Raw genomic sequence first — 26,100 nt, forward strand, 5'->3', positions numbered from 1 at the left:
TAAACCTCAATCAATCTACATCTCCCCAGTGTCATGGAAAACCCATTTCACAGGTCATACAAAAGGCTGCCACAGGCTGTATAGGCATCTTAAATAGAACAGACAAATAGCAGCATGGGTCCTGGATGTTCCTTATTATGAGTCTGTGGCTGCTGGGGACAAAAGTCTTTTTATTTCTCCCAAGGAAGAGTAACTGAATCACTGTACAATTTTAGCTGGCTGTGACCTAGAAAGCTCCTACAAACACTCTCAACAATTCTGCATTACCCTGTGCTGCACATAACTGGAGTATTTTCTTTTCTAAATAGATAGATACTACAGTAAAACCTTATTTTTGTCTTACTCAGAAAGAGAAAATTCAAACTCAGGAGCACAGTTCTAGGAAGGGAGAGAATGCATGTGTGAGGAAAGGAGAGTGCGTGCAAGAGAGGAAGAGCGTGCAAAGAGGAGGAAGAGCATGTGCAAGAGAAAGAAAAGGGGTGGGGGGGAGGGAAGTGAGCAAGAGAGTGAGAAAGCAAGAGAAGCCAAGGGAGACAAAGCAAGAGCAATAAAGAGCGAGTGATGATGGGGGGGGGATAAGTGGGTAAGAGAGGAAGAAAGAGTGAGCAAGGAGGTGGGGGGAGAGGAACAAAGAGGAGGAGAAAGAGAGAGACCAAGAAACTGAGGGTGGCTGAGGGACAGGACACAAGACAATGTAAAGGAGTGGGGGGTGGGGGGAGAGCATGCAGGCTTTTGTCAGAAAGAAACATAGAGCGGGAGCAAGAAAGAGAGAGGTAGAGAGCAAATCAGGGAGAATGAAAGGGAAAAAGCAAGCAAGAGAAAGTGAGAGAGACAAAGACAGATAGGGAAGGGGAAGAGAGAACAATGGGGAGGGACACATGAGAGATTGAGAGAGATCAAAAGGGGAAGAAAGAGGGAGAAAGAAAAAGGAGCAAAAAGACAGAGCACTAAAGAATGAGAGAGAGAGAGAGAAAGAAAGATATTGAGACAAGGAGAAAGAAACAGAGAGAGGTAAAGAGAGGGAGCAAGACTGAAAGAACGGGAACAAGAAAACAAGAAAGAGATAATGCGAAAGAGAATGAGAGGGAGTAAAAGAGAGCGAGAGGGGAAATGAGAAAGAAATAGGAAGAGATACAGAAAGGGAATGAGAAAAAACAAGAAGCAGAATGAGAACAAGAAAGAGAGAATGAGGAAAAGAGAACGAGAGGGGAGGAGAGAGAGTGCTTGGACAGGAAAAACAAAGTAAAATTGTACTTACTGATGAATAGCTTGCAAGAATTTTCGTTGATGTTTCCTTACTTTCGCATGGTCTATCTTTTTAACCAGCTTTGTACTTTTATGAATTAGCCATGTTTCCCTGAGTACATTGGCTGCTGCATTTTTCACCTGTTTCATAAAAGAAAAACACCAGGCTGACAAAAATAGCATTATGTTCTTTTTTATTTTTTCTAATGTAAAGTCTTTCTAAAGCACTTAAGACTGCCTAACTGTGGGAAGTGGGTACATGAAGAAGCTGCAGCAGCGAGGCCAGAAAGCAATTATCAGACCAAAGGGATAGCTGAGCAATTTCCATGTTGTTTATAAAAGTGATACTGGGACAAGTTCTCTTTGCATCTGGGAATTACTTCTTCGTTTTGAAAAGAGTTAGGACCATCTGTTGTTTATGACAATATAAATTACAGTGAAGGATTATTAATTTCTTATCTGTGTCATAATTAACTAGATGCATTTTATAGGACCATAAAATTTCTCTCTTGCCTATTTTATCATTATTACCTTTGTTTCTCTTAGCAATTTAACAGTCTTATAAATTTTCAGAGCTGTTAGAATAGGGGTTTTTTGTTTGGTTTGGTTTTTATATTTTTCTTAGTCTGGTTTCTTTCTTACCATTCTTAGAGGAGATGAAAAAACAACTTTCAATAAATGTAGCCAGTGTTCTATTTAATGAGTGGTTTGAATTTTTTTTAAATGAGGCTTTCTATAAAATGTTAAACATAAGAATACCTACAGTTCCTTCCTAGGCCCTCCGATATTCCCAAGAATACTTGAAAGCAATAGATAAAGAATTTCAATGCAATGTTGATTAATGACAGAATTACTAGGCTACTTGCAAAGGCAAACAGTTCTTGTTATTGATCTGTATTTTCTCTCCCTCTGGCTTTATATCATGCTAGTCACTGCAGCGTTAGAGATAATCCAATGTATAGGTAAAGACATTTTAGGAATGCTATGCAGTAGTTCTTCCCAGCAGGAGCTCCCAACCTTGAAACCATAAAAGCACTGTAGAACTTTGGTCCTGACTTCAGTGGAAGAAGAATCAGATTTTAGAGACTTCCTCAAGATCTCTAGTCCTTGTATTTCCACAAGATCTGGCTATCTTCAGGCTGTGAGGAAACTTCTCTAGTATCTGTGCAATGGATTTGTGATCTGAGGTACATCTCAGATTTGGTTGCTTGTTTTGTTTGCTTTTCATTTCCTTTGAGTTTCATGAATCTGAAACTACCAAAACACCTCTTGGATACACTATTAAACTGATATTTAGATTTATATGAAGGATAGCTGAATAGAACAAATCTTAAAATTCTATATATTCTTCTCATATGCTGCATGAAAGTTTGTCAGTTTAATATATTAGTCTCTAGTTTCACAAGTTTTAACTGTTGTTACATCAATTATCTTCCAGCTGCAAGGACTCTCTATAGAAGAATATTCAAATCCTCAAAATCTTCTGAGAACCTGCTGTTGCCCTCAACTTCAAAGAGAAGCTCAGGGCATTCAATTCCTCCACATAGCACTTTGCAAAATCACACCCATGAAAAAGTTCAATAAGAGAATGGAGCATGAAATAAATTTAACACACATTTCCTTTTCAGTTGTGAATATAAAGTGTGACTTACTCTTTTGTTTAGCTGGGTGTCCATCATGAAATTGTGCACATGTTTTTCAGCTTTGGTAAGTTCTAACTTCCTTGCAACCACAGCTACCACCAATGCAGTGCACCCAGCACCCTGAAAACAATAAAACAAACCCCCAAGATGTTATTACTGCATTTTGGAGAGTTTTTTATGGAAGTTTCTCCTTTGGTGTAGAAATATGGTAGGCATCAGGTCATTGATCCCTGATAAACATGATACAGATATTTAAGTTCAGAATAATAGAAGTCAGCAATTGCAGGCTAGTAAACTGCCAAGGAATCAAAATAATTGGTGAGCAGCATTATTTAAAAGTTCTGATTTTTTTCCTTCAGGGGTTGAAAATTCAAACACATTCCATTTCTAGTGCATAAACAAAGGGGGTGATTAGAACAATTTTAAAACCCAGAATATTAGTAAATAAATGCAGAATACCCTGTTCTTAACAATTGTCTAGAGTGTACAGGAATTGCTAAAGAAGAAATAAGATTATGTTAGTATTTATCACACAAAAAAGAAAGATTTCTTAGGATGTTCTTTAAGGCCTAACAATAAAGTTATCATAAATTTAGTATTTCATCACTTTAGTATATGTACAGTATGCCAATGGATGGTTGTAGTACAGGTACTAGTTCTTATCTATCAAACATGGACTGCCAATCCCCTGAAAGTAGGATGGGGAGAGGTATGCTCTACATAATAATGATTATAGTCCATATATTGAATGTATTCCCTGAGCTAATATGGTATATGGGGTAAATAATGTACAATTATACATAGAATGCTGGGGGGAGGAAATGTGCTTTATGGGTTCCTGTGGTTTAGACGACAGTTTTTCAGGCCATAGACCTTGAAGAAAACACAAGCTGGAACTACTATGACTTATTTTGTGCTTTTTTTAGCATTGTGTTTTGTTTTAGGGGGGCTGGCAGTGGCGTCTAATCTGTCGCTCTATTATGGAGTGGTTGGTTTGCTACTAGCATCTGTTATGGGGTGTGGATGGTGGCTGAGTTTAGGGATTTCTTTCATATCTTTGGTGTTGTTTATGGTTTATTTACGTGGGATGTTAGTGGTCTTTGTTTATTCTGTGACTCTGTCAGCTGAGCATTTTCCTGAGGTTTGAGGGGATTGACATGTTGTGGGATATGGTTTAGGGTTTGTCTTAGTGCTTCTTGTAGGGATGGCCATTGCGTGTTTTGCTGAGTTTTGAAAGTTTGGGGTGCTTACTACAGATAGTGGGGAAATGTTTTCTGTTTAGTTGGATTTTAGTGGAGTTGCCATGTTTTATTCTTATCAGGCAGGAATATTTTTGATAGCAGGGTGGGGTTTGTTACTGACTTTGTTGTGTTAGAACTTGTATGTGTGTTGTCTCGTGGGGCAATTCGGGCAGTTGTTTTCTGAGGCCTACAATGATCTTTTCCTATAGTATTTCTGTTTCTCATTAGAAGTAGCACACATACTGTCCTGGTTTCAGCCAGGGTAGAGTTAATTTTCTTCATAGAAGCTAGTGTGAGGCTGTGTTTTGGATTTGGGATGAGAAAATGTTGATAATGTGCTGATATTTTGAGCTGTTGCTAAGTAGTCAAGGACAGTCCAGCTTCTTGTGCTGGCCTGCTAGCAAGAAGGCTGGGGGTGCACGGGAAGCTGGGAGGGGACACAGCCAGGACAGATGACCCAGGCTGGCCAAAGAGATATTCCATACCATATGACGTCATGCTCAGTATATAAAGTTGGGACGAAGAAGAAGGAAGGGGTGGAGGGACGTTCGGAGTTATGGCGTCTGTCTTCCCAAGAAACCATTACGCGTGATGGAGCCCTGCTTCCCTGGAGATGGCTGAACACCTGCCTGCCCATGGGGAGTGGTGAATGGATTCCTTGTTTTGCTTTGCTTGTGTGCGCGGCTTTTGCTTTACCTATTAAACTGTCTTTATCTCAAACCATGAGTTTTCTCACTTTTACTCTTTGGATTCTCTCCCCTGTCCCACCGTGGGGGAGTGAGCGAGTGGCTGCGTGGTGTTTAGTTGCCCTCTGGGGCTAAACCACAACAGAAGGCATCCTCACATCCCACGAAGAGCAAAAGAGGAGGAAGATGTCCAATGCAGATTAAGGCTGAGCACTTCAGAAATGCACCTGACCTTTTGACAAGATGATGTAGTGGTTTAACCGGGCAGATAGCTAAAACAACCACACAGCCGTTCGCTCACCCTCTCCCTGCTGCAGCAGGATGGGGGAGAGAATCAGGAAAAAAATAAAAGGTAGAACTTTTATTCTAAAAGGTTGAGAAAAGGTTGAGATAAAGACAGGTTAATAGGAGAGCAGGAAAATAAAATAATAATAATAATGATAATAATGATGATAAAATAATTTACAAAACAAGTGATGCACAGCAAAATGGCTGTTGTGGTTTAATCCGGCAGGCAGCTAAACACCACACAGCCGTATGCTCACCGGTCCCTCCCCAGCGGGATGGGGGAGAGAATAGGAAAAAAAAAAGTAAGATTCATAGGTTGAGATAAAGACAGTTTAATATGACAGAAAAGGAAGGAAAAAAAGCTAATAATAATAATAATAAAAGGGTGTACAAAACAAGTGATGCACAATGCAATTGCTCACCACCCACCGACCAATGCCCAGCCACTTCCTGAGCAGCAGCCGTCTCCTGGCCAACCCCCCAGTTTATATACTGAGCATGATGTTGTATGGTATGGAATACCCCTTTGGCAAGTTGGGGTCAGCTGTCCTGCCTGTGTCCCCTCCCAGCTTCCCGTGCACCCCCCACCTTCTTGATGGCAGGCCAGCATGAGAAGCTGGACAGTCCTTGACTGCTTAGCAACAACTGAAAACATCAGTACATTATAAACATTATTTTCATCCCAAATCCAAAACACAGCACTATGCCAGCTACTAGGAAGAAAATTAACTCTATCCCAGATGAAATTAGGACAGTATCCAACCCTTATTATATACAATCAACATCATGCCCAGGTCCTCCACTTTCCAATACATTTTAGTTAATCACTACCGCTTTCCTTGTCTTTTGATATATACACACAGTTATCATTCCCTTAGTTTATGAGCCATCCCTCTAAAATGTTCGTTGAGTTCATTTAGTCCATGACTTTGGGCTCCATCTGTCCTAACAGTCTCTCAGGGCAGGAGAGATGGTGTGTGGTGTTGGATAGTCTTGACACAACAAGGTTAGAGGGCCAGGGTGCTAGCGAGGCCCCTCAAACTGTTGCACCAGAGAAAGACCTCAAAGGAACTAAGGGGTAGTTCCTCTAAGAGGGTGGCACAGCCGACAGCCCAGCTGAAGTGCCTCTACACTGATGCATGCAGCGTGGGCATCAAACAGGAGGAACTGGAAGCCACCATGCTGCTTGAAAGCTATGACCTGGTCGCCATTACTGAAACTTGGTGGGACGAATCCCATGACTGGAGTGCAGCTATTCATGGCTCCAGGCTGTTCAGAAGGGACAGGTGAGGAAGGAAGGGTGGAGGTGTTACACTCTATGTCAAGAAATGGATAGAGTGTGAAGAGCTGTCTCTGAAGAACAGCCACGAGCAGGTCGAAAGCTTATGGGTAAGAATCAGGGACCAAGGCAACAAAGGGAACCTTGTGGTTGGTGTCTACTACAGGTGGCCCGACCAAAGGGAATCTACTGATGAAGTCTTCTGTTGTGGTTTAGCTCCAGATGGCAACGAAGCACAATGCACCCGCTCGCTCACTCCCCCACGGTGGGACGGGGCAGAGAATCCGAAGAGTTAAAGTGAGAAAACTCATGGTTTGAGATAAAGACAGTTTAATAGGTAAAGCAAAAGCCGCGCACACAAGCAGAGCAAAACAAGGAATCCATTCCCCACTCCCCATGGGCAGGCAGGTGTTCAGCCATCTCCAGGGAAGCAGGGCTCCATCACGCGTAATGGTTTCTTGGGAAGACAGACGCCATAACTCCGAACGTCCCTCCACCACTTCCTTCTTCTTTGTCCCAACTTTATATACTGAACATGATGTCATATGGTATGGAATATCTCTTTGGCCAGCCTGGGTCATCTGTCCCAGCTGTGTCCCCTCCCAACTTCCTGTGCACCCCCAGCCTTCTTGCTAGCAGGCCAGCACAAGAAGCTGGACTGTCCTTGACTACTTAGCAACAGCTCAAAACATCAGCACATTATCAACATTTTCTCATCCCAAATCCAAAACATAGCCTCACACTAGCTTCTATGAAGAAAATTAACTCTATCCTGGCTGAAACCAGGACACCTTCTCACTTCAGCTACAGGAGGCATCACGCTTGCAGGCTGTTATCCTGCTGGGGAATTCAACCACCCCAACATTGGCTGGAAAAGTAGCACAGCGAACTGTAGGCAATCCAGGAGCACGTTCAGGATAAGTTCTTATGCCAGGTAATAGACAGCCCAACCAGAGGGGATGCCATACTGGACCTCTTGGTCACCAATACATCTGAGCTAACTGGTGACATCAAGACTGGGGGAAGCCTGGGCTGCAGTGATCATGCAGTGGTGGAGTTTGCAGTCCTGTGGGATAGAGGGCAAGCAAAGAGTGAAGTCAGGACCCTGAAATGTAGGAAAGCAAGCTTGCAGCTCTTCAGGGAGTTAGTCAATAGGACCTCCTGGGAAACTGCCCTCAAGGACAAGGGAACAGAACAGAGATGGCAGATCTTTAACGATGCTTTCCATAGAGTGCAAGAGCTCTCAATCCCCAGGTGTAAGAAATCAGGAAAGGAAGGCATGAGATGAGTATGGCTGAGTGGAAACCTGCTGGTCAAACTAAAGGGCAAGAAGTAGATGCCCAGGCAGTGGAAGCAGGGACAGGTCTCCTGGAAAGAGTAAAGGCACGCTGCCCGGTTGTGTAGGGATGGGGTCAGGAGGGCCAAGGCATGTCTGCAGATGAACATGGCAAGGGATGCAAAGAATAATAAGGGCTTCTATAGGCATGTCAGCCAGAAAAGGAAGATCAAAGAAAGCAGACCCCCCTTTGATGAGCAAGACTGGCAGACTGGCAGTCTCTCTTCTCACTCCTCTCAAGGGGATGGACTGCAAGACAGGGACTGGAGGAGCAAAGTCCCTCTCACTGTAAGAGAAGATCAGGTTCGAGACCACCTGAGGAACCTGGACATCCATAAGTCTATGGGACCTGATGAGATGCATCCCAGAGTCCTGAGGGAATTGGCTGACGTAGTTGCCAAGCCACTCTGCATGATACTTGAAAAGTCATGGCAGTCAGGTGAAGTCCCTGGAGAATGGAAAAAGGGAAACATTGCACCCATTTTTAAAAAGGATAGCAAGGAGGACCCTGGGAACTACTGACCTGCCAGCCTCACCTCTGTGCCTGGGAAGATCATGGAACAGATCCGCCTAGAAGCTATGCACATGGAGGACAGGGAGGTGATTTGAGACAGCCAGAATGGTTTCACCAAGGGCAAGTCCTGCCTGGCCAACCTTGTGGCCTTATATGATGGAGTGACCACATCAGTGGAAAAGGGAAGCACTACTGATGTCATCTCTTTGGACTTCTGTAAGGCCTTTGACACGGTCCCCCACAACATCCTTCTCTCTAAATTGGAGAGAGATGGATTTGATGGGTGGACTGTTGGGTGGATGAGGAGCTGGTTGGACGGTCGCATCCAGAGGGTAGTGGTCAACGACTCAGTGTCCAGACGGCGATCGGTAACGAGTGATGTCCCTCAGGGGTCCATATTGGTACTGTTTAATATCTTCATCAATGACAGAGACAGTGGGATCGAGTGCACCCTCAGCAAGTTTGCAGATGACACCAGGCTGAGTGGTGCAGTTAGAATCATAGAATCATGAAGTTTGAAAAGACCTCTAAGATCAAGTCCAACCATCAACCCAATACCACCATGCCCACTAAACCATGTTCTGAAGTGCCACGTCTACATGTTTTTTGAACACCTCCAGTGATGGTGGTTCCACCAGTGCCCTGGGCAGCATGTTCCAATGCTTGGTCACTCCTTCGGTAAAGAAATTTTTCCTAATACCCAATCTAAACCTCCCCTGGTGCAACTTGCGGCCATTTCCTCTTGTCCTATTGCTAGTCACTTGGGAGAAGAGACCAACACCCACTTTGCTACAACCTCCTTTCAGGTAGATTTTGAGAGTGATAAGGTCTCCCCTCAGCCTCCTCTTCTCCAGACTGAACAATCCCTATTCTCTCAGCCGCTCCTCATAAGACTTGTTCTCCAGACCCCTCACCAGCTTTGCTGCCCTTCTCTGGACACGCTCCAGCAACTCAATATCCTTCTTCTAGTGAGGAGCCCAAAACTGAACACAGTATTGGAGGTGCGGCCTCACCAGTGCCTAGTACAAATGCACAATCACTTCTCTACTCCTGCCGGTCCCACTGGTTGACAAGCCTGAGGGACAGTGTCCTGGTTTCAGCCAGGATAGAGCTGGTTTTCTTCACAGAAGCTAGTGTGAGACTGTGTTTTGGATTTGGGATGAGAAACTGTTGATAATGTGCTGATGTTTTGGGTTGTTGCTGAGCAGTCAAGGACAGTCCAGCTTCTTGTGCTGGCCTGCCAGCGAGAAGGCTGGGGGTGCACGGGAAGCTGGGAGGGGACACAGCCGGGACAGCTGACCCAGACTGGCCAAAGAGATATTCCCTACCATACGATGTCATGCCCAGTACATAAACTGGAGTTGGCCGGGGGGCAGAAATCGCTGCTCGGGGATGGGCTGTTGATCACTGGGTGGTGAGCAATCGCTGTATTGGGCATCTCTTGTTCTTGCACACTCCTTTGTTGGTATTATCATTGTTGTTTCCTTCTTTTCTTCTGTCCTATTAAACCGTGTTTATCTCAACCCACGAGGTTTTTTTCCTAATTCTCTCCCCCACCCCACTGTGGGAGGGGGAGTGAGTGAGCGGCTGCATGGTGCTTAGTTGCCAGCTGGGGCTAAACCACGACAGACAGGAAGCCATCCAGAGGGACCTGGAGAAGGTCGAGGAATGGGCACATGTGAACCTCATGAGGTTCAACAAGGCCAAGTGCAGGGTCCTCCACCTGGGTCAGGGAAACCCCTGGTATCAATACTGGTTGGGGGACAAAGTGATTGAGAGTAGCCCTGCCGAGAAGGACTTGGAGGTACTGGCAGATGAAAAGCTGCACATGAGTCAGCAATGTGCGCTTGTAGCCCAGAAGGCCAACCATATCCTGGGCTGCATCCAACGCAGCATGGCCAGCAGTTCAAGCGAGGTGATTCTGCCCCTCTACTCTGCTCTGGTGAGACCCCACCTGGAGTCCTGCATCCAGCTCTGGAGCCCTCAGCACAGGAAAGACATGGACCTGTTGGAGTGGGTCCAGAGGAGGGCCACAAAAATGATCAGAGGGTTGGAACACCTCTCCTATGAGGACAGGCTGAGAGAGTGTGGTTTGTTCAGCCTGGAGAAGAGAAGACTCCAGGGAGACCTTATCACAGCCTTTCAGTACTTAAATGGGGCATATAAGAAAGATGGGGACAGACTTTTTAGCAGGGCCTGTTGCAATAGGACAAGGGTCCTTTCAACTCAAAGATTCTATGATTCTGTGATTCTGTGTTTCTTTGACCTTTTGCTATCAGACACTAGAAATTCTAAAAATATTATACATTTATGAGAAATATACAAAATGTTCTGAGTTAACCTTTAAATGGCAATACAGTCTATTATTCTCTTACTGTTATCACAGAAAATTGAGTTCTTTCTATCAGTTCAGTCATACATAGCTACCCACAAGGCAGTGTCTTATTCATACCTTTTCAGCATTTTGAGCGTAATTCCAAATACATTTTTGTGTTTCATAAACAATTCTGTGTTACTGTAAAGAATTACAGAATTAGACAGTGTAGAATTTTCCTAAAAATACCACAGTGTTCTAGGCATTAGAATGCAGAGTAATTTATTACCTTTATGTACATTATCCATAGAAGGTTCTATAAAATATTTTTCACATTTGACTTCTAAAATCTGATATTTACCTTCTTTTTCTTTTGTTTAGGAATTTTCACAGAAGATCTTCAGCCAATGTTTGCTCTGAAGTTAGAATCTACTTTTTTTTGTTTTTCTTAAAATCTTGTAACTATTAAATTTCAAAAATGTTACAGATCAATTTTTGCTACCAACAGAAATCAGATTTTTCAAAATTATGCTATTCTAGGTACCATGTTCCTCATGCAGACAGCATGTTTCTTTATATTTGTTGATAAGACCAGGGTGGTCTGAGATGAAACCCCATGAGCAAATAACACAGTTTAACCTTTTATGAAGCGTTCCCCTTGTCATATGGCATAAATACCTTAATCTGGTGGCTATTTTAGCATGTGCAGGAAAGGAGCTGCAATTCTTTTAAACCAAATGCAGACTTCTGCATGGACTTTAAAAATTGCTGTGAGAGAAGTTTTAAAATTCTATCATCTGAGTAATTTTTAATTCAGTAATTAGAGTTAAAAAGCTAGTATTCCAATGACTAGATTGTACACACTGACTGCATTGTGACTGCTCTAGTAAGAATCATTCACCTACATGGGTGGGGTTCAGATCCAATAGTTAAAAGATGCTACTTAAAAATTTTCCAGAAGAAAAATCTAATCTCCTCACCCACCTCTATGATGCAACTTTAAGAATATCCTCATAATTTTTTTGCTTCTTTGCTAAGCTTAATGATCTCTTTGGAATTCATTTCAGCATTTAAGCTGCAATTTCAGCAACAGTGAGGCCAACATGATTGTAATCCTACAGGATATCTATTTCATCAAAAGAAATCTTCATTCAAGCTATAGCCAACTACTCTGCACATCCTGTGATAAAACAGTTAATTGTAACCCATTCATTTTATCTTCTACTTATTTGTTCCAAATGTAATGACTTTTAATATAGACAGATAAACTCCCTATTCTCGTACTAGATCAAGGGTTATTCAATATCCTCCATATTCTTATATTTTAATCATTCATTCATTCCAATTCTTCCCATCCAACAGTCAGTAATTATGCATCTTCCAATAGCTTCTCATGATTGCCTCTCCTTTTACTTCTACCAATTTCTACTTCCCCTCTTTACATTTTTGTTATCTTCATTATATACTCCTCATAAAGCAAGGAAAAATTGGCAAAACACTCCAAGGCTCTGCCTCTATAAAATAGTTAAGCAGGTGAAAATGTATAAGTAGTGCCACTGAAGTTAATAACAGCACAAATAAAGTGCTCCACCTGTAGCTGAGCTCAGCCTGCTGACCAGGAACTGAGAGATCTGGCAGGTCTGCATATTCAGTGGGTAGCCAAAACTCAGACAAGTTGCATGGCCTGGTGAAAATGGTGTGGGTCTCCTCATCTATTCTATATCCTGTTCTGATACAGAAGATGGCACTCTATTCATCAATCACTCTCTGCAGGCCTAATTAATGTATAGAGAAGGCAGAGGGCACATTTACTATCCAATTTATCACCTACCTGGTCCATAGTCTGCTATTCTGCATAGACTGCATAGTCTGAATAGACTGCTTCCTAGTGAAGTCTCATCAGGAAAACACTGATAGGTGATTGAGAGAGGTATCCAGTTCCGTTTCTCTTGCCAGTATATAAACAGCCTCTATATTTACCAATGCCACCTATTCTGTACTGCACTGTTTCAATATTTTCATTAAAGATTCACATATATAAGTGCTTTGCAAGATCCAAAATAAATTGTTCAATATGACAGAACACATTCTTTAAATATTTACCTTATTTTTTCAAGAATACAAATGGTTCCCATTTTTCTTTTTGCTTATTTTATTTTTTCTAATACATTAATTAGACTTCTTTACTGTTTCACACTTCGTGGTTTAGCCCCAGCCAGCAACTAAGCACCACGCAGCTGCTCGCTCACGTCCTACTCCCCCAGGTGGGATGGGGGAGAGAATCAGAAAAAAAACTCATGGGTTGATATAAAAACAGTTTAATAGGACAGCAAAGGAAGAAGAAACAACAATGATAACAACAACAACAACAACAACAACAATAATAATAATAATGATAAGGGAATATACAGAAACAAGTGATGAACAATGCAACAATTGCTCACCACCTGGTGATCGATAGCCCGTCTCCGAGCAGCGATTCCTGCCCCCCAGCCAACTCCAATTTATATACTGAGCATGACGTTATATGGTATGGAATATCTCTTTGGCCAGTCTGGGTCAGCTGTCCTGGCTGTGTCCCCTCCCAACTTCTTGCTGGCAGGGCATGAGAAGCGGAAAAGTCCTTGACTAGTGTAAGCACTACTTAGCAACAACTAAAAAGATCAGTGTGTTATCAACATTATTCTCATACCAAATCCAAAACACAGCACTATACCAGCCATCAGGAACAAAAACCAACTCTGTCCCAGCCAAAACCGGAACAATGTCTTTCAGATCCTTTACAAAAAAAAAAAAAAGCAGTAATTTCAACATCAAAATTTCTCACATTGCTTCATAATTTTCTTCTCAAAGATGACAACTTGCCAAAGCCATATTACTGATGTCCTTTATAATTAAATTAGGGTCACATTTTCATTACTGTTTTAACTACTGTCACACTAACTACCTGACCTCTTTTTTGTTAAGAATGCTTTCTGTCTCTGGAGGTATTTATCCCAAACTCATCATGCAATCCTGACTATGTAAGTACTACTGAGTGTTTGCAGCCTTACTGCTTCAAATGCAGCTGCAGAATTTTTAATCATAAAAAACAATCAATCAAAGACATGAAAGTGAATATCATCTGTACCTTTTACAAACTTAATTTTCAAAGGGATCTTGTTTCAGTTGTGAAAAAGAAATGCTATGTGTGTAATCAGTATATATTAACCAGTACTGTAGCTTTTCACTAAAGCAGTGGAAACAGCTACTTTAAACAATTTTACACCTGATTCCAAATGGTGCTGTCATAAGCAAAATGACAAATACAGCTTAGAATTTCACCTTCTGTGTGGTTCATTCATGAGCGCATAGAAAAAACTTGCAATAATCTGGAGACTGTTTCTGTTATTTTATTTTTGCCTTGTTTTCATCATAATAAAATCATACAGCCTACCCACAACCATTGCAATTTTAAGACCAGTCCAGATGCTGCTGTCATTTGCATCAATATAAACCCAATAGCAGGGTGAAACCCATGGTTGATTGGTATCAGTACTAACATTTTCATTGCACTTCTGCAGGGCTTGTAAACTGTAAGATTTCTGTTACAGTAATTTTTTTCATACTGAAAATGCCAAGAATGCTGAACAATTTGTTTTGAGGTAAGTTAACCTAGAATTTAGCTGTTGTCAAGAGATCTGTTGTCAAGGATGTAGTCAGAGATGATAATGAGGAGGGATAATGATCTAATATCTGCATCTTGAAGCATTTGCTTCTTAATTCTGAAGAGTGTATGGGAAGAAGGAAGGCATTATAACAGGGTTCTGCACTTTCTCTGTACATCCTTGTAGCAATATATGCTGCATGTTCTCTTTTCCTAATGAACTTATGGCCACTTTTTATTCTACGTGGCAACAAAATCCAGCTCAGAAGGAAGAACAAAAGCAAATACCCCAGAAGACAGCAGATATGAGTTTAGTCAACAGCCTTTAGAAAAGCCTTCTGAGTCATTCCTGTGCTTTCTGCCTGTATTTTCACCAGATTGCAAACTCTCTATTTAAAGAGATATGCATTTGACACTATCAACATTTACTGGAAGTCTTTCTCAATAAAGTTCGATGACCTGAAACCTGTCAGATGTTAAAAAATGAAAAAGAAGCATTTGGAAAAACAGTCTTCAACAATACAAAAATGCATTGATATATTTTACTCTCTGAACATAAAATACAGAATCACAGAATCACAGAATTGTTAAGGTTGGAAAAGACCTTTAAGATCATCAAGTCCAACCATCAACCCAACACCACCATGCCCACTAAACCATGTCCTGAAGTGCCACGTCTACATGTTTTTTGAATACCTCCAGTGATGGTGACTCTACCACCTCCATGGGCAGCATGTTCCAATGCTTGGCCACTCCTTCAGTAAAGAAATTTTTCCTAATATCCAATCTAAACCTCCCCTGGTGCAACTTGAGGCCATTTCCTCTCGTCCTATCACTAATTACGTGGGAGAAGAGACCAACACCCACCTTGCTACAACCTCCTTTCAGGTAGATTTTGGGAGCGATAAGGTCTCCCCTCAGCCTCCTCTTCTCCAGACTGAACAATCCCTGTTCCCTCAGCTGCTCCTCATAAGACTTGTGCTCCAGACCCCTCACCACCTTCATTGCCCTTCTCTGGACACGCTCCAGCAACTCAATATCCTTCTTCTAGTGAGGAGCCCAAAACTGAACACAGTATTCGAGGTGCGGCCTCACCAGTGCCGAGTACAAGGGCGCGATCACTTTCCATTTTTTTTTAATGTTTTAATCCTGAACTTCTCACTCACAGGGAAATTTACATTGGAGCTTGATACAAATAAAAGTGGTGGGATCAGGAGCTTTTTTACTTCAAATTTACTGTAAATATGCAGAAATTTCCATTATAATTTATTGCCCTACTCCCTACCTAACTTGGACCAAATGCTTCAATACAAAAAAAAAATTGAAATTAGATATGAAGTACAGCTGTTAAATATGTGCTGAATATGTATGGTCTAACAAGTAAATCAATGGTAACAAAAACTCTTATAATGAAAACCACACTACATAAATCAACTTAAAGCAATGGAAAACTATGGACCATGTGTTATTAGACTTATAAGAAACAATGTAGAAAACTGTGCATAAGCAAAATGCTTTAGGAGACTAGCCACCATTGCAATTCTACACCTGCAAGTAACTTCATTAAGAAGTAAATATCAGACCTGTAGTTTTGTTATTAGAAGTGATCTAATTACACATGTCCAAAGACGGTCAAGAAGATGTGATAGCCTAACATTTAATGAAAGACTCTATTGAGATTTCGAAGCTGAGAATGGCATTAGTGTGGAATTGTTTCTCTGTATTTTATTACGCAGCTCTTCAATCTACAGAGGATGAAAGCCTTCCATTCTGTTGCCATGGAATGAGAGGCCATGGAATGAGAGGCCATGGAATGAGAGACCATGGAATGGTGCAAGTAAGCCTATATACTTTAAAAGTTATCAAATAAATATTTTTGTTATGACTACCATGAGTTTGGGGATTAATTCCAACAATCTAAATCTCATATCCAGTGGATAAATTCTGAAACACTCACCATGATTCCAGTGAGTAAACAGACTCCTTTCCCACAGTATGTATTAGGTACCATGTCACCATATCCAATGGATAGAAACGTTATTGAAATCAACCACATTGCTCCAAGGAAGTTGCTCGTAACATCCTGTTGATCATGGTACCTGAAAAGAAAAAGAAAACAATTTCTTTATAAGGAAAAGTTCTGTTAAATTTTTGTGCTGTCAGAAAGAAATCTCACTAACTGGTGTGTGGTGGATCGACCTTGGCTAACAGCCAAACGCCCACCCAGCCGCTCACACCTCCCTGCTCGGCAAGATGGAGAGGGGGGAAATTGGTTTGTGTAATGATAAACAAAAATAAAACCTAAAAAACCACACACATGCCATTTCCCAGGTTCAACTTTACTCCTTCATTCCCAACTCTTCTACCTGTTCCCCCAAGCATCGCAGAGGGGATGGGGGTTATGGTCAGTATATATGTACTAGGCCTGGCTAGGATAGAGTTAATTTTCTTGAAAGCAGCTCATATGGTGCTGTGTTTTGGATTTTTTACCAAAACAGTACTGACAGCACACTAATATTCTTGCTATTGCTGAACAGTGTTTGCACAGCATCAAGCCTTCTCTGTTTCTCACTCTCTTTTCCCAGTGAATAGATTGGGGGAAGAGGGGTTGCATAATAGGCTGGGAGGGGACACAACTGGGCAGATGACCTGCACTAACCAAAAAGATATTCCATATCATATAATGTCATGCTCAGCAATAAAAGGGAAAAGAAGGGGCTTTAGGGAGTTAGCCATATTTTGCTTGGGAACTGGCTGGGCATTGGTCTACCAATGGGAGGTGGTGAGTGATTGCTTTTGTATCACTTGTTTTGTTTTCTTCCCTCTTCTTCCACTTGTCATTCACTTATTGTTTGTTTGGTTTTTTGTTTTATCTTGAGCCCCAAGTTTTCTTGTTTTTATTGTTCCTTTTCTCTTCCCCTGTCCCACTGGGGGAGGAGCAAGTGAGCAAGCAACTGTGTGGTGCTTATGTGTCTACCAGGGTTAACACACAACAACATAACAGTTCCTCTCTGCTACTTCTTCCTTCTCACACTTTTCCCCTGCTCCAGTGTGTGACCTTTCCATGGGCTGCAGGGGAATATCTGATCTGTCATGGTCTCTTCCATGGGCTGCAGGGGAATCTCTGCTCTGGTGCCTGGAGCACCTTGTCTCTCTTCTTCTCTGACCTTGGTGTTTGCACTGCTGTTTCTTACTCTCTTTTTCTCTACTCTGCCTGTGCAGTGTTTTCTGCCCTTTCTTAAATATGTTTTCACACAGGCACCACCAACTTCGTTGATTGGCTCAGCTTTGGCCTGCGGTAGGTCCATTGCCAAGCCAGCTGGAACTGGCTGTGTCCAGCACAGATGCCACCCCTGCAGTCTCCCCCATTCCCCAAACCTTGCCATATATATGCAATACACTGCTGATAAAGCTATTCTTGTAATCTACAGTTATTTCTTCTTAAAAGCACTTATAAGTGATTATATAAAACTCAAATACAATGACATTAACAATAAAGAAACAAAAGATACAACAATAGCACAAGTAGTACAGATATCAATGCCATTTTATATTTTAGTATTCTGTTATTAATATTAAAATAGCAGAAACCTCTTAGTTTTTAAACAATCTTTTCATAGGGGGTACAAGTCCTGTTGATCCTCTGCAGTTGTACAAGACATCAGTCTATTATAGTTGCTCCAGTCTGAAGCATATACGGAAGTCAGAAATGGATGTGTGGACAAGCAGAGAGCAGAGCAGATCTCTATATCTTTGGTCTAAATTTAAGTCTGTAATCAGTAATCTAACAATGAATTGTCATATGAATGTTAAATTAAAAAACCTAGGATCTTCCCTCTCCTTCAGTATGTTTAAGATAAATAGAACTGTATGGCACTGTATTCCTCATCATCAGATGATCTTCACCTTAAAAATAAGAAAATCTCCCTTTCGTGTTAAAGTCAACCACTCAATGTAATTTCCTGATGTGCTATTTGTTGTCTTATTTTTACCATTCTAATGCAATGTGTTCATTTTTTCCTTTAAAGAAAACAAGCTTAAATGAATAATCTAGTCTTCACATGACATATATATCAACTCAGCTGGGAAACCATAAGGACATGTTTTAGGAGCGGCAGCTCTCACAGGAGATGCTGATGAGGGCTGGGCATTGCCAGAGCAATGGCGGGAGATTTAAATGCGGTATAAGAAAAACTAGAAGTTATTCGCCGAGGGGAGCTGCTCCAGAGCTGGCCCAACATGCAGCGGAGCAGCAGATCTTGGCACGCAGGGGAGAGTTTCCCCCTGACAATGTTTCCCTGAGGCAGGGAAACACCAGCGCATCACAGAGAGCAGCCAGAGCAACGGCGACCCATACCCACGCCTATAAAAAAGTAGCCTAGAGAGTGCTAGTGACAAGGAGGGCTGCGAACAGAGCAGGCAAAGAGAGCACGGGGAGTCAATCAGGGTGTGGCGCGGCAGGTTGCGCAGAAGGATGCGCAGGGAGGGCATAGTCACCCTACCACCTCAAGAGGTGAGTTCAATTGGCGGTCATCACCCTCTCAGAAAGAGCTTAGCTATGGTAGCCACCCAGCAGAAAGCCAAGTCCTCTGCACTCACCAGAATGGATGTGGCAACCCAGACAGAGCTCCCAAGGAAACATGCAGCTATCCAGGTCTCAGGCTGCAGAGGGTGCCAGAGCCTCTCACTGGTAATGGATGGCAGTAGCGAGAACAGCTGTGTGAGGTGTGACCAGGTGGATGATCTGCTCAGCCTGGTGGCAGAGCTACTAGAGGAGGTAGAAAGGTTAAGGAGCATCAGGGAGTCAGAGAGAGATGGACTTGAGAAACCATGCTCTGCCCACCCTGAGACAGAAGCAGGAACAGCCACCAGGAAAAACCCAAGATCAAGGGGGTCCTGTATCCTCCCCCTGCCAGGCTGAAGGCAGTAGCTTAAAGGAAAGGAGCAAATTGAGGCAAGTCACAGAATCACAGAATCACAGAATCATTAAGGTTGGAAAAGACCTTTAAGATCATCAAGTCCAACCATCAGCCCAACACCACCATACCCACTAAACCAATGTCCCGAAGTGCCACGTCCACATGTTTTTTGAATACTTCCAGTGATCGTGACTCCACCACCTCCCTGGGCAGCCTGTTCCAATGCTTGACCACTCTCTCAGTAAAGAAATTTTTCCTAATATCAAGTCTAAACCTCCCCTGGCGCGACGAGAGGCCATTTCCTCTCGTCCTATCGCTAATTACTTGGGAGAAGAGACCAACACCCTCATCGCCACAACCCCCTTTCAGGTAGTTGTAGAGAGCGATAAGGTCTCCCCTCAGCCTCCTCTTCTCCAGACTGAACAACCCCAGTTCCCTCAGACGCTCCTCATAAGACTTGTGCTCCAGACCCCTCACCAGCTTTGTTGCCCTTCTCTGGACACACTCCAGCAACTCAACGTCCTTCTTGTAGTGAGGGGCCCAAAACTGAACACAGTATTCAAGGTGCGGCCTCACCAGTGCCGAGTACAGGGGCACGATCACTTCCCTACTCCTGCTGGTCACACTACAGGACAAAGTCTGCCCTCTGGAAGTCCATGGTAGTGGTTTTGCTGACCACCCTCCTTCACCAAGAATTTAGAATTCTATCATTTCATGGTCGCTAAGCCCAAGATGGCCTCCGACCACCACATCTCCCACCAGTCCTTCTCTGTTTGTAAACAGCAGGTCAAGTGGGGCACCTCCCCTGGTAGGTAGCTGTGTCAGGAAGTTATCTCCCACACAGTCCATGCTCAGGGAGGCAGGCAAACCCCCTCCTTGCCCATCTTCCCTCCCCAGTTGTCTCTGTACAACAGGTATGAGGCTCTGGATGTGGAAGGACTGTCCATAGATGATGTGGAAGATGGTCCAGATACACCAGAGGTGTTGTCAAGGTCAGAAAGGCCTACCCCTGTATCATGACCACCTCCACGAGGAAGAAAAGATGAGTTATAGTTGTAGGTGACTCCCTTCTGAGGGGAACTGAAGGTCCAACATGCCAGACAGACCTACCTGTTAGGGAAGTCTGCTGCCTCCCTGGGGCCCAGGTTTAAGACATCACTAGGAAACTTCCTAACCTGGTGCAGCCCTCGGACTACTACCCGCTACTGCTCTTACATGTGGGTGGAGATGAAGCTGCAATGCATAGTCCAAGGGCGATCAAAAGAGGCTTCCGGGCCTTGGGATGGTTGGTTACGGAATCTGGTTCACAGGTTATTGTTTCCCCTCTCCTTTCAGCTTCGGGCAGCGACATAGGAAGAAACAGACAGGCCCAGTCTATTACTACATGTGTTTTTTGATAATGGGATGGCCTACACGGCACCTGGCTTTCTGGCATCATATGGGATTCACCTTTCTCAAAGGGGGAAGAGGGTCTTTGCTCGCAAGCTAGCGGGGCTTATAGACAGGGCTTTAAACTAGACTCGAAGTGGGAGGGGGACAATATCAGGCATGCCTGCGTCAAGCTGTGGGATGACACACCAAGGTTAGAGGGCCGGGGTGCTAGCGGGGCCCCTCATCCTTTTGCTCTGAGATGTGCTGGCTACATGGCAGGACACTTGAAGGCTTACAGAGATGAGTCAGGGGCTACTGAGGTAATAGGAGCAAACAAGGAAACACCAGCGAAGGACATCAAAGGACCTAAGGGGTGTTCCCCTAAGAGGATGACATGGCCGACAGCCCAGATGAAGTGCCTCTACACTGGCACTGCCCAATGCATGCAGCATGGGCAATAAACAGGAGGAGCTGGAAGCCACCATGCTGCTCGAAAGCTACAATCTGGTTGCCATTACTGAAACTTGGTGGGACGAATCTCACAACTGGAGTGGGACTATCAGTGGCTACAGGCTGTTCAGAAGGGACAGGCGAGGAAGGAAGAGCAGAGGCATTGCCCTCTACATCAAGAAACGGATAGAGTGTGAAGAGCCGTCTCTGAAGAATATCCACGAGCAGGTTAAAAGCTTATGGATAAGTATTAGAGACTGAGGCAACAAAGGGAACCTTGTGGTTGGTGTCTGCTACAGGCCGCCGGATCAAGGGGAGCCTACTGATGAAGCCTTCTCGCTCCAGCTACAAGAGGCATCGCGCTCGCAGGCTCTCGTCCAGCTGGGGGACTTCAACAACCCTGACATCTGCTGCAAAAGTAGCACAGAAGCTGTAGGAAATCCAGGAGACTCCTGGAGTGCATGGAGGATAACGTCGTATGTCAGGTAATAGACAGCCCTACCAGAGGGGATGCGATACATGACCTGTTGGTCACCAGCGCAAGTGAGCTAACTGGTGACATCAAGATTGGAGGAAGCCTGTGCTGCAGTGATCATGCACTGGTGGAGTTCGCAGTCCTGAGGGATAGGGGGCAAGCAAAGAGTAAAGTCAGGACCCTGAATTGTAGGAAAGCAAACTTCCAGCTCTTCAGGGAGTTAGTCAGTAGGACCCCCTGGGAAGCTGCCCTCAGGGACAAGGGAGCAGAACAAGAGCTGGCAGATCTTTAAGGACGCTTTCCACAGAATGCAAGAGCTCTCAATCCTCAGGTGTAAGAAATCAGGAAAGGAAGGCAAGAGACCGGAATGGATGAGTGGAGACCTGCTGGTCAAACAAAAGGGCAAGAAGGAAATGCACAGGCAGTGGAAGCAGGGACAGGTAACCTGGAAAGAGTACAGGGATGCTGCCTGGTTGTGTAGTTATGGGGTCAGGAAGGCCAAGGCACGGCTGGAGCCGATCATGGCAAGGGACGCAAAGGATAATAAGAAGGGCTTCTAGAGGTATGTCAGCCAGAAAAGGAAGGTCAAAGAAAGCGTACCCCCCCTTGATGAGCAAGACTGGCAGACTGGTAACAATGGACAAGGAGAAGGGTGAGGTACTCAACGACTTCTTTGCCTCAGTCTTCAATGGCAATCTCTCTTCCCACACCTCTCGAGGAGATGGACTGCAAGAGAGGGGCTGGAGGAGCAAAGTCCCTCCCACTGTAAGAGAAGATCAGGTTCGAGACCACCTGAGGAACCTGGACATCCATAAGTCTATGGGACCTGATGAGATGCATCCCAGAGTCCCGAGGGAATTGGCTGATGTAGTTGCCGAGCCACTCTGCATGATATTTGAAAAGTCATGGCAGTCAGGTGAAGTCCCTGGAGAATGGAAAAAGGGAAACATTGCACCCATTTTTAAAAAGGGTAGCAAGGAGGACCCTGGGAACAACTGACCTGCCAGCCTCAGCTCTGTGCCTGGGAAAGACTTCTGTAAGGCCTTTGACACAGTCCCCCACAACATCCTTCTCTCTAAATTGGAGAGATATGGATTTGATGGGTGGACTGTTGAGTGGATGAGGAGTTGGTTGAATGGTCACATCCAGAGGGTAGTGGTCAACGACTCAGTGTCCAGATGGCGATCGGTGACGAATGATGTCCCTCAGGGGTCCGTATTGGGACCAGTAGTGTTTAATATCTTCATCAGTGACATAGCGGGATCGAGTGCACCCTCAGCAAGTTTGCAGATGACACCAAGCTGAGTGGTGCGGTTGACACGCCTGAGGGATGGGATGCCATCCAGAGGGACCTGGACAAGCTTGAGGAATGGGCCCATGTGAACCTCATGAGGTTCAACAAGGCCAAGTGCAGGGTCCTGCACCAGGGTCAGGGAAACCCCCGGTATGAATACAGGCTGGGGGATGAAGGGATGGAGAGCAGCCCTGCCGAGAAGGACTTGGAGGTACTGGTGGATGAAAAGCTGCACATGAGTCAGTAATGTGCGCTTGTAGCCCAGAAGGCCAACCATATCCTGGACTGCATCAAAAGAAGCATGGCCAGCAGGTCGAGGGAGTTGATTCTGCCCCTCTACTCCGCTCTGGTGAGACCCCACCTGGAGTGCTGCATCCAGCTCTGGAGCCCTCAGCACAGGAGTGACATGGACCTGTTGGTGCAGGTCCAGAGGAGGGCCACGAAAATGATCAGAGGGATGGAACACCTCTCCTGTGAGGACAGGGTGAGAGAGTTGGGGTTGTTCAGCCTGGAGAAGAGAAGGCTCCGGGGAGACCTCACTGCAGCCCTCCAGTACTTAAAGGGGGCTTCTAAGAAAGATGGGGACAGACTTTTTAGCAGGGCCTGTTGCGATAGGACAAGGGGTAATGGTTTTAAACTAAAAGAGGGCAGATTTAGACTAGATATAAGGAAGAAGTTTTTCACATTGAGGGTGTTGAAACACTGGAACAGGTTGCCCCGTGAGCTGGTAGATTCCCCATCCCTGGAGACATTCAAGGTCAGGTTGGACGGGGCTCTGAGCAACGTGATCTAGTTGCAGATGTCCCTGCTCATTGCAGGGGGATGTCTAGATATTGGACTAGATGACCTTTTAAGGTCCCTTCCAACCCAAACTATGCTATGATTCTATAAACTTGCTGTTATCAGTCACTCTATGAGGAAAAAAGTCCTGTCATTAATGTACATGGAATTTTGCTTCCCAGAAACAGAGTAGCTCTGCAACAGAGACTACCTGGATGCTACTGCAGCCTCAAGGTTGAAATAACCACTAAGCTGCTGTGAAGCCTCAGTTTAGTTATCTGTGCTGTTGGATCCTCAGGTGTATTATTTTAACCAGTCCCCAAATCACTGTGTTGCAGTCAGTCACAGAGTGCCACTAGGAAATTAGCTTATAAATCCACAGGGAACCTGCTTTCTACCACTGAAATAATTATTACAGTTTTCTTCCTCTCTGGACCTCACTCTGAATGATTGAGCTGAAATGCAGAGCGAGCACAGAGACGCTCTCAGGAAATTCTCTGTTCTCTCACTTGCAGTATATTCCCTATAAATATCTGCAAAATACCTTCATTCTGTTCTTCAAAGTCTTGCCTATGCCCTAATGGTTTCAAAAACCTAAAAACTCTTGGACTGACAAAGACTGCAGCGATCATTCCAAACTAAATTGTTTCATTTTCTTCTTGCCTGTACTCTTCTCTCTGTGTGTGTCAGTGTTGTCTTTCTCATATACTTTATACAAACTTTTGTAGTTTTTTCTGTTATTGCAGCATCTAGAACAATGCAGTAGCAGTCCACAGCTGGAGCTCCTAGGGATGACAGTGACACAAATAATGATAACCACAACATCTTATACTAAGTCTGGCTGGGATGGAATTAAGTTTCTTCATAGTAGCTCATATGGTGCTGTGTTTTTTATTTGTTACCAAAACAGTGTTAACATATGGATGCTTTAGCTATTGCTGAACAGTGCTTGCACAGCATCAAGGCCTTCTCTGTTTCCCATTCTGCCCCTGCAGTGAGTAGACTAGAGGTGGGTAAGAGGCTGGGAAGGAACACAGCTGGGACAGCTCACCGAATTAACCACATAAAGTCATGCTTGGCAATAAAACCAGGGGGGGAGTCTTTCCAAAGTAGTCATTGCTCGGGGACTGTCTGGGCATTGGTCTGCTGGTGAAAGGTGGTGAGTGACTGCCTTTGTATCACTTGTTTGGGTTTTCTTTTTCCCCTATCACTTTTTAAAATGGTTTTCTCTTGACTATGCTGTTGCTGGTCATGATGTTGACTTGTTTGCTCTCAGTGCTGGTTTATTTAGTCCCTCACCCACTCCTTGGAGTGCTCCCTCTCTTGCTGTACATCACACTCCAGGGCTTGTTAATGGCTGCTTTTGGCTTTTGCTGTTTGCTGTGCTGTTTATCACTTTGTTGTGTTTTGCCTGGGAGACCTATGATAAAAGCACTGGCGTGGAGCCTAATCTGGTATTTGGGCCCTGCACTGCTGTCATTCCAGTACTCTCGGAACCATCTCATGGAGACAGTCAGTAGTTACACCTTTCTCCTCCAGGAGACACGTGGTGGGGAAAATGAAGAATGGCACCTCCCCTTTCTTCTCCACAGAAGATGTTTCCTGCCATGTTGCAACGGCCCTTCAGTTTCTTGAACATTCATGTATAACCAGTATGCTCATATTGGTGTGTGCCATACATCTGATTTCAGCTTTTCCTAAAGTTAGCCAACTGCTTGGAAATGCCACACAGGGTTGTGCTCTGAGGCAGTTCAGTCATGGGTGGCAAGGTGTGTGGGAGAATTTGGTCAGATGCTTAAAGCAATTTTCACCTCTGATGATCTAGGACTTCACACCCAAACAGGCATGGAATCCTGTTGAAGTGGCAGACCACTGGAAGGAAGGATGCCTTGCCTCTACCAAAGAGACACAACTTCTAGCACTGTGTTGGGGCCTTGTCTACATGTACTGAGCCTGTGTCCAGCAACCTCAAAGGGACGAGGGGGCCTCTGGAGCTGAGGACATATAAACAGACACTGGCTAAGACAGAGACCCAACCCTTAACTATAACAGTCACTTCTGTAGTCAAGAAAAAACAGTGGAAGCAGAGGTCAACTTGGTTAGTAAGGGAGGAAAGAGCAGGAGGAAGAATCATAAGAGGCAGCCTATTCTGCAGCAGAGCAGCCACAATAACAGGAGAGGAAAGAGACAGAAACCATAAACAAGTCGGAAAATACCTGATCCCTATCCCTGAGTGAGTTGTAAGATATGCTGAAAGATTATGGCCACCAGCCAGGCAAGCAAATTATCACCTCATTGCTCCATTGCTGGGATACTGGAGTCGACAGTCAGGAATTAGAGGGTAGGGATGTACAGCAGCTGGGATCCCTCACTAGGGACCGGGGAACTGACAAAGGGATTGGAAGAGGAGCAACAATCCGCAGCCTCTGGAAGCAGCTCCTGTCAAGCATGAAGGCAAGGTATCCCCTCAAGGAATATCTTATAAACTATCAAGGCAAGTGGACCACTGTTGAGGAAGGTGTCCAGTATCTTAGGGACTTAGTGGTGGTGGAGGTGATCTACAGCAACCTGGAAAACAACCAGGCCTCCAAAGATCCAGATGATATCCAGTGCATGCGG

General features: G+C 44.2%; 1 protein-coding gene across 1 annotated transcript in view; it reads right to left on the reverse strand.

The window, feature by feature from the left end:
- LOC309415176 (small conductance calcium-activated potassium channel protein 2-like) overlaps positions 1-26,100 on the reverse strand; it is a gene marked incomplete at both ends in the record, with an annotated part of 112,750 nt that overhangs the window by 37,466 nt on the left and 49,184 nt on the right. Inside the window, 3 exon segments of the mRNA XM_082012617.1 lie at positions 1,259-1,386; positions 2,898-3,008; positions 16,150-16,291. Coding sequence (XP_081868743.1) covers positions 1,259-1,386; positions 2,898-3,008; positions 16,150-16,291 — 381 coding nt within the window.

This window comes from Phaethon aethereus, assembly GCF_964289735.1.
Source record: "Phaethon aethereus genome assembly, chromosome: W".
In the NCBI taxonomy this organism is placed as follows: domain Eukaryota; kingdom Metazoa; phylum Chordata; class Aves; order Phaethontiformes; family Phaethontidae; genus Phaethon; species Phaethon aethereus.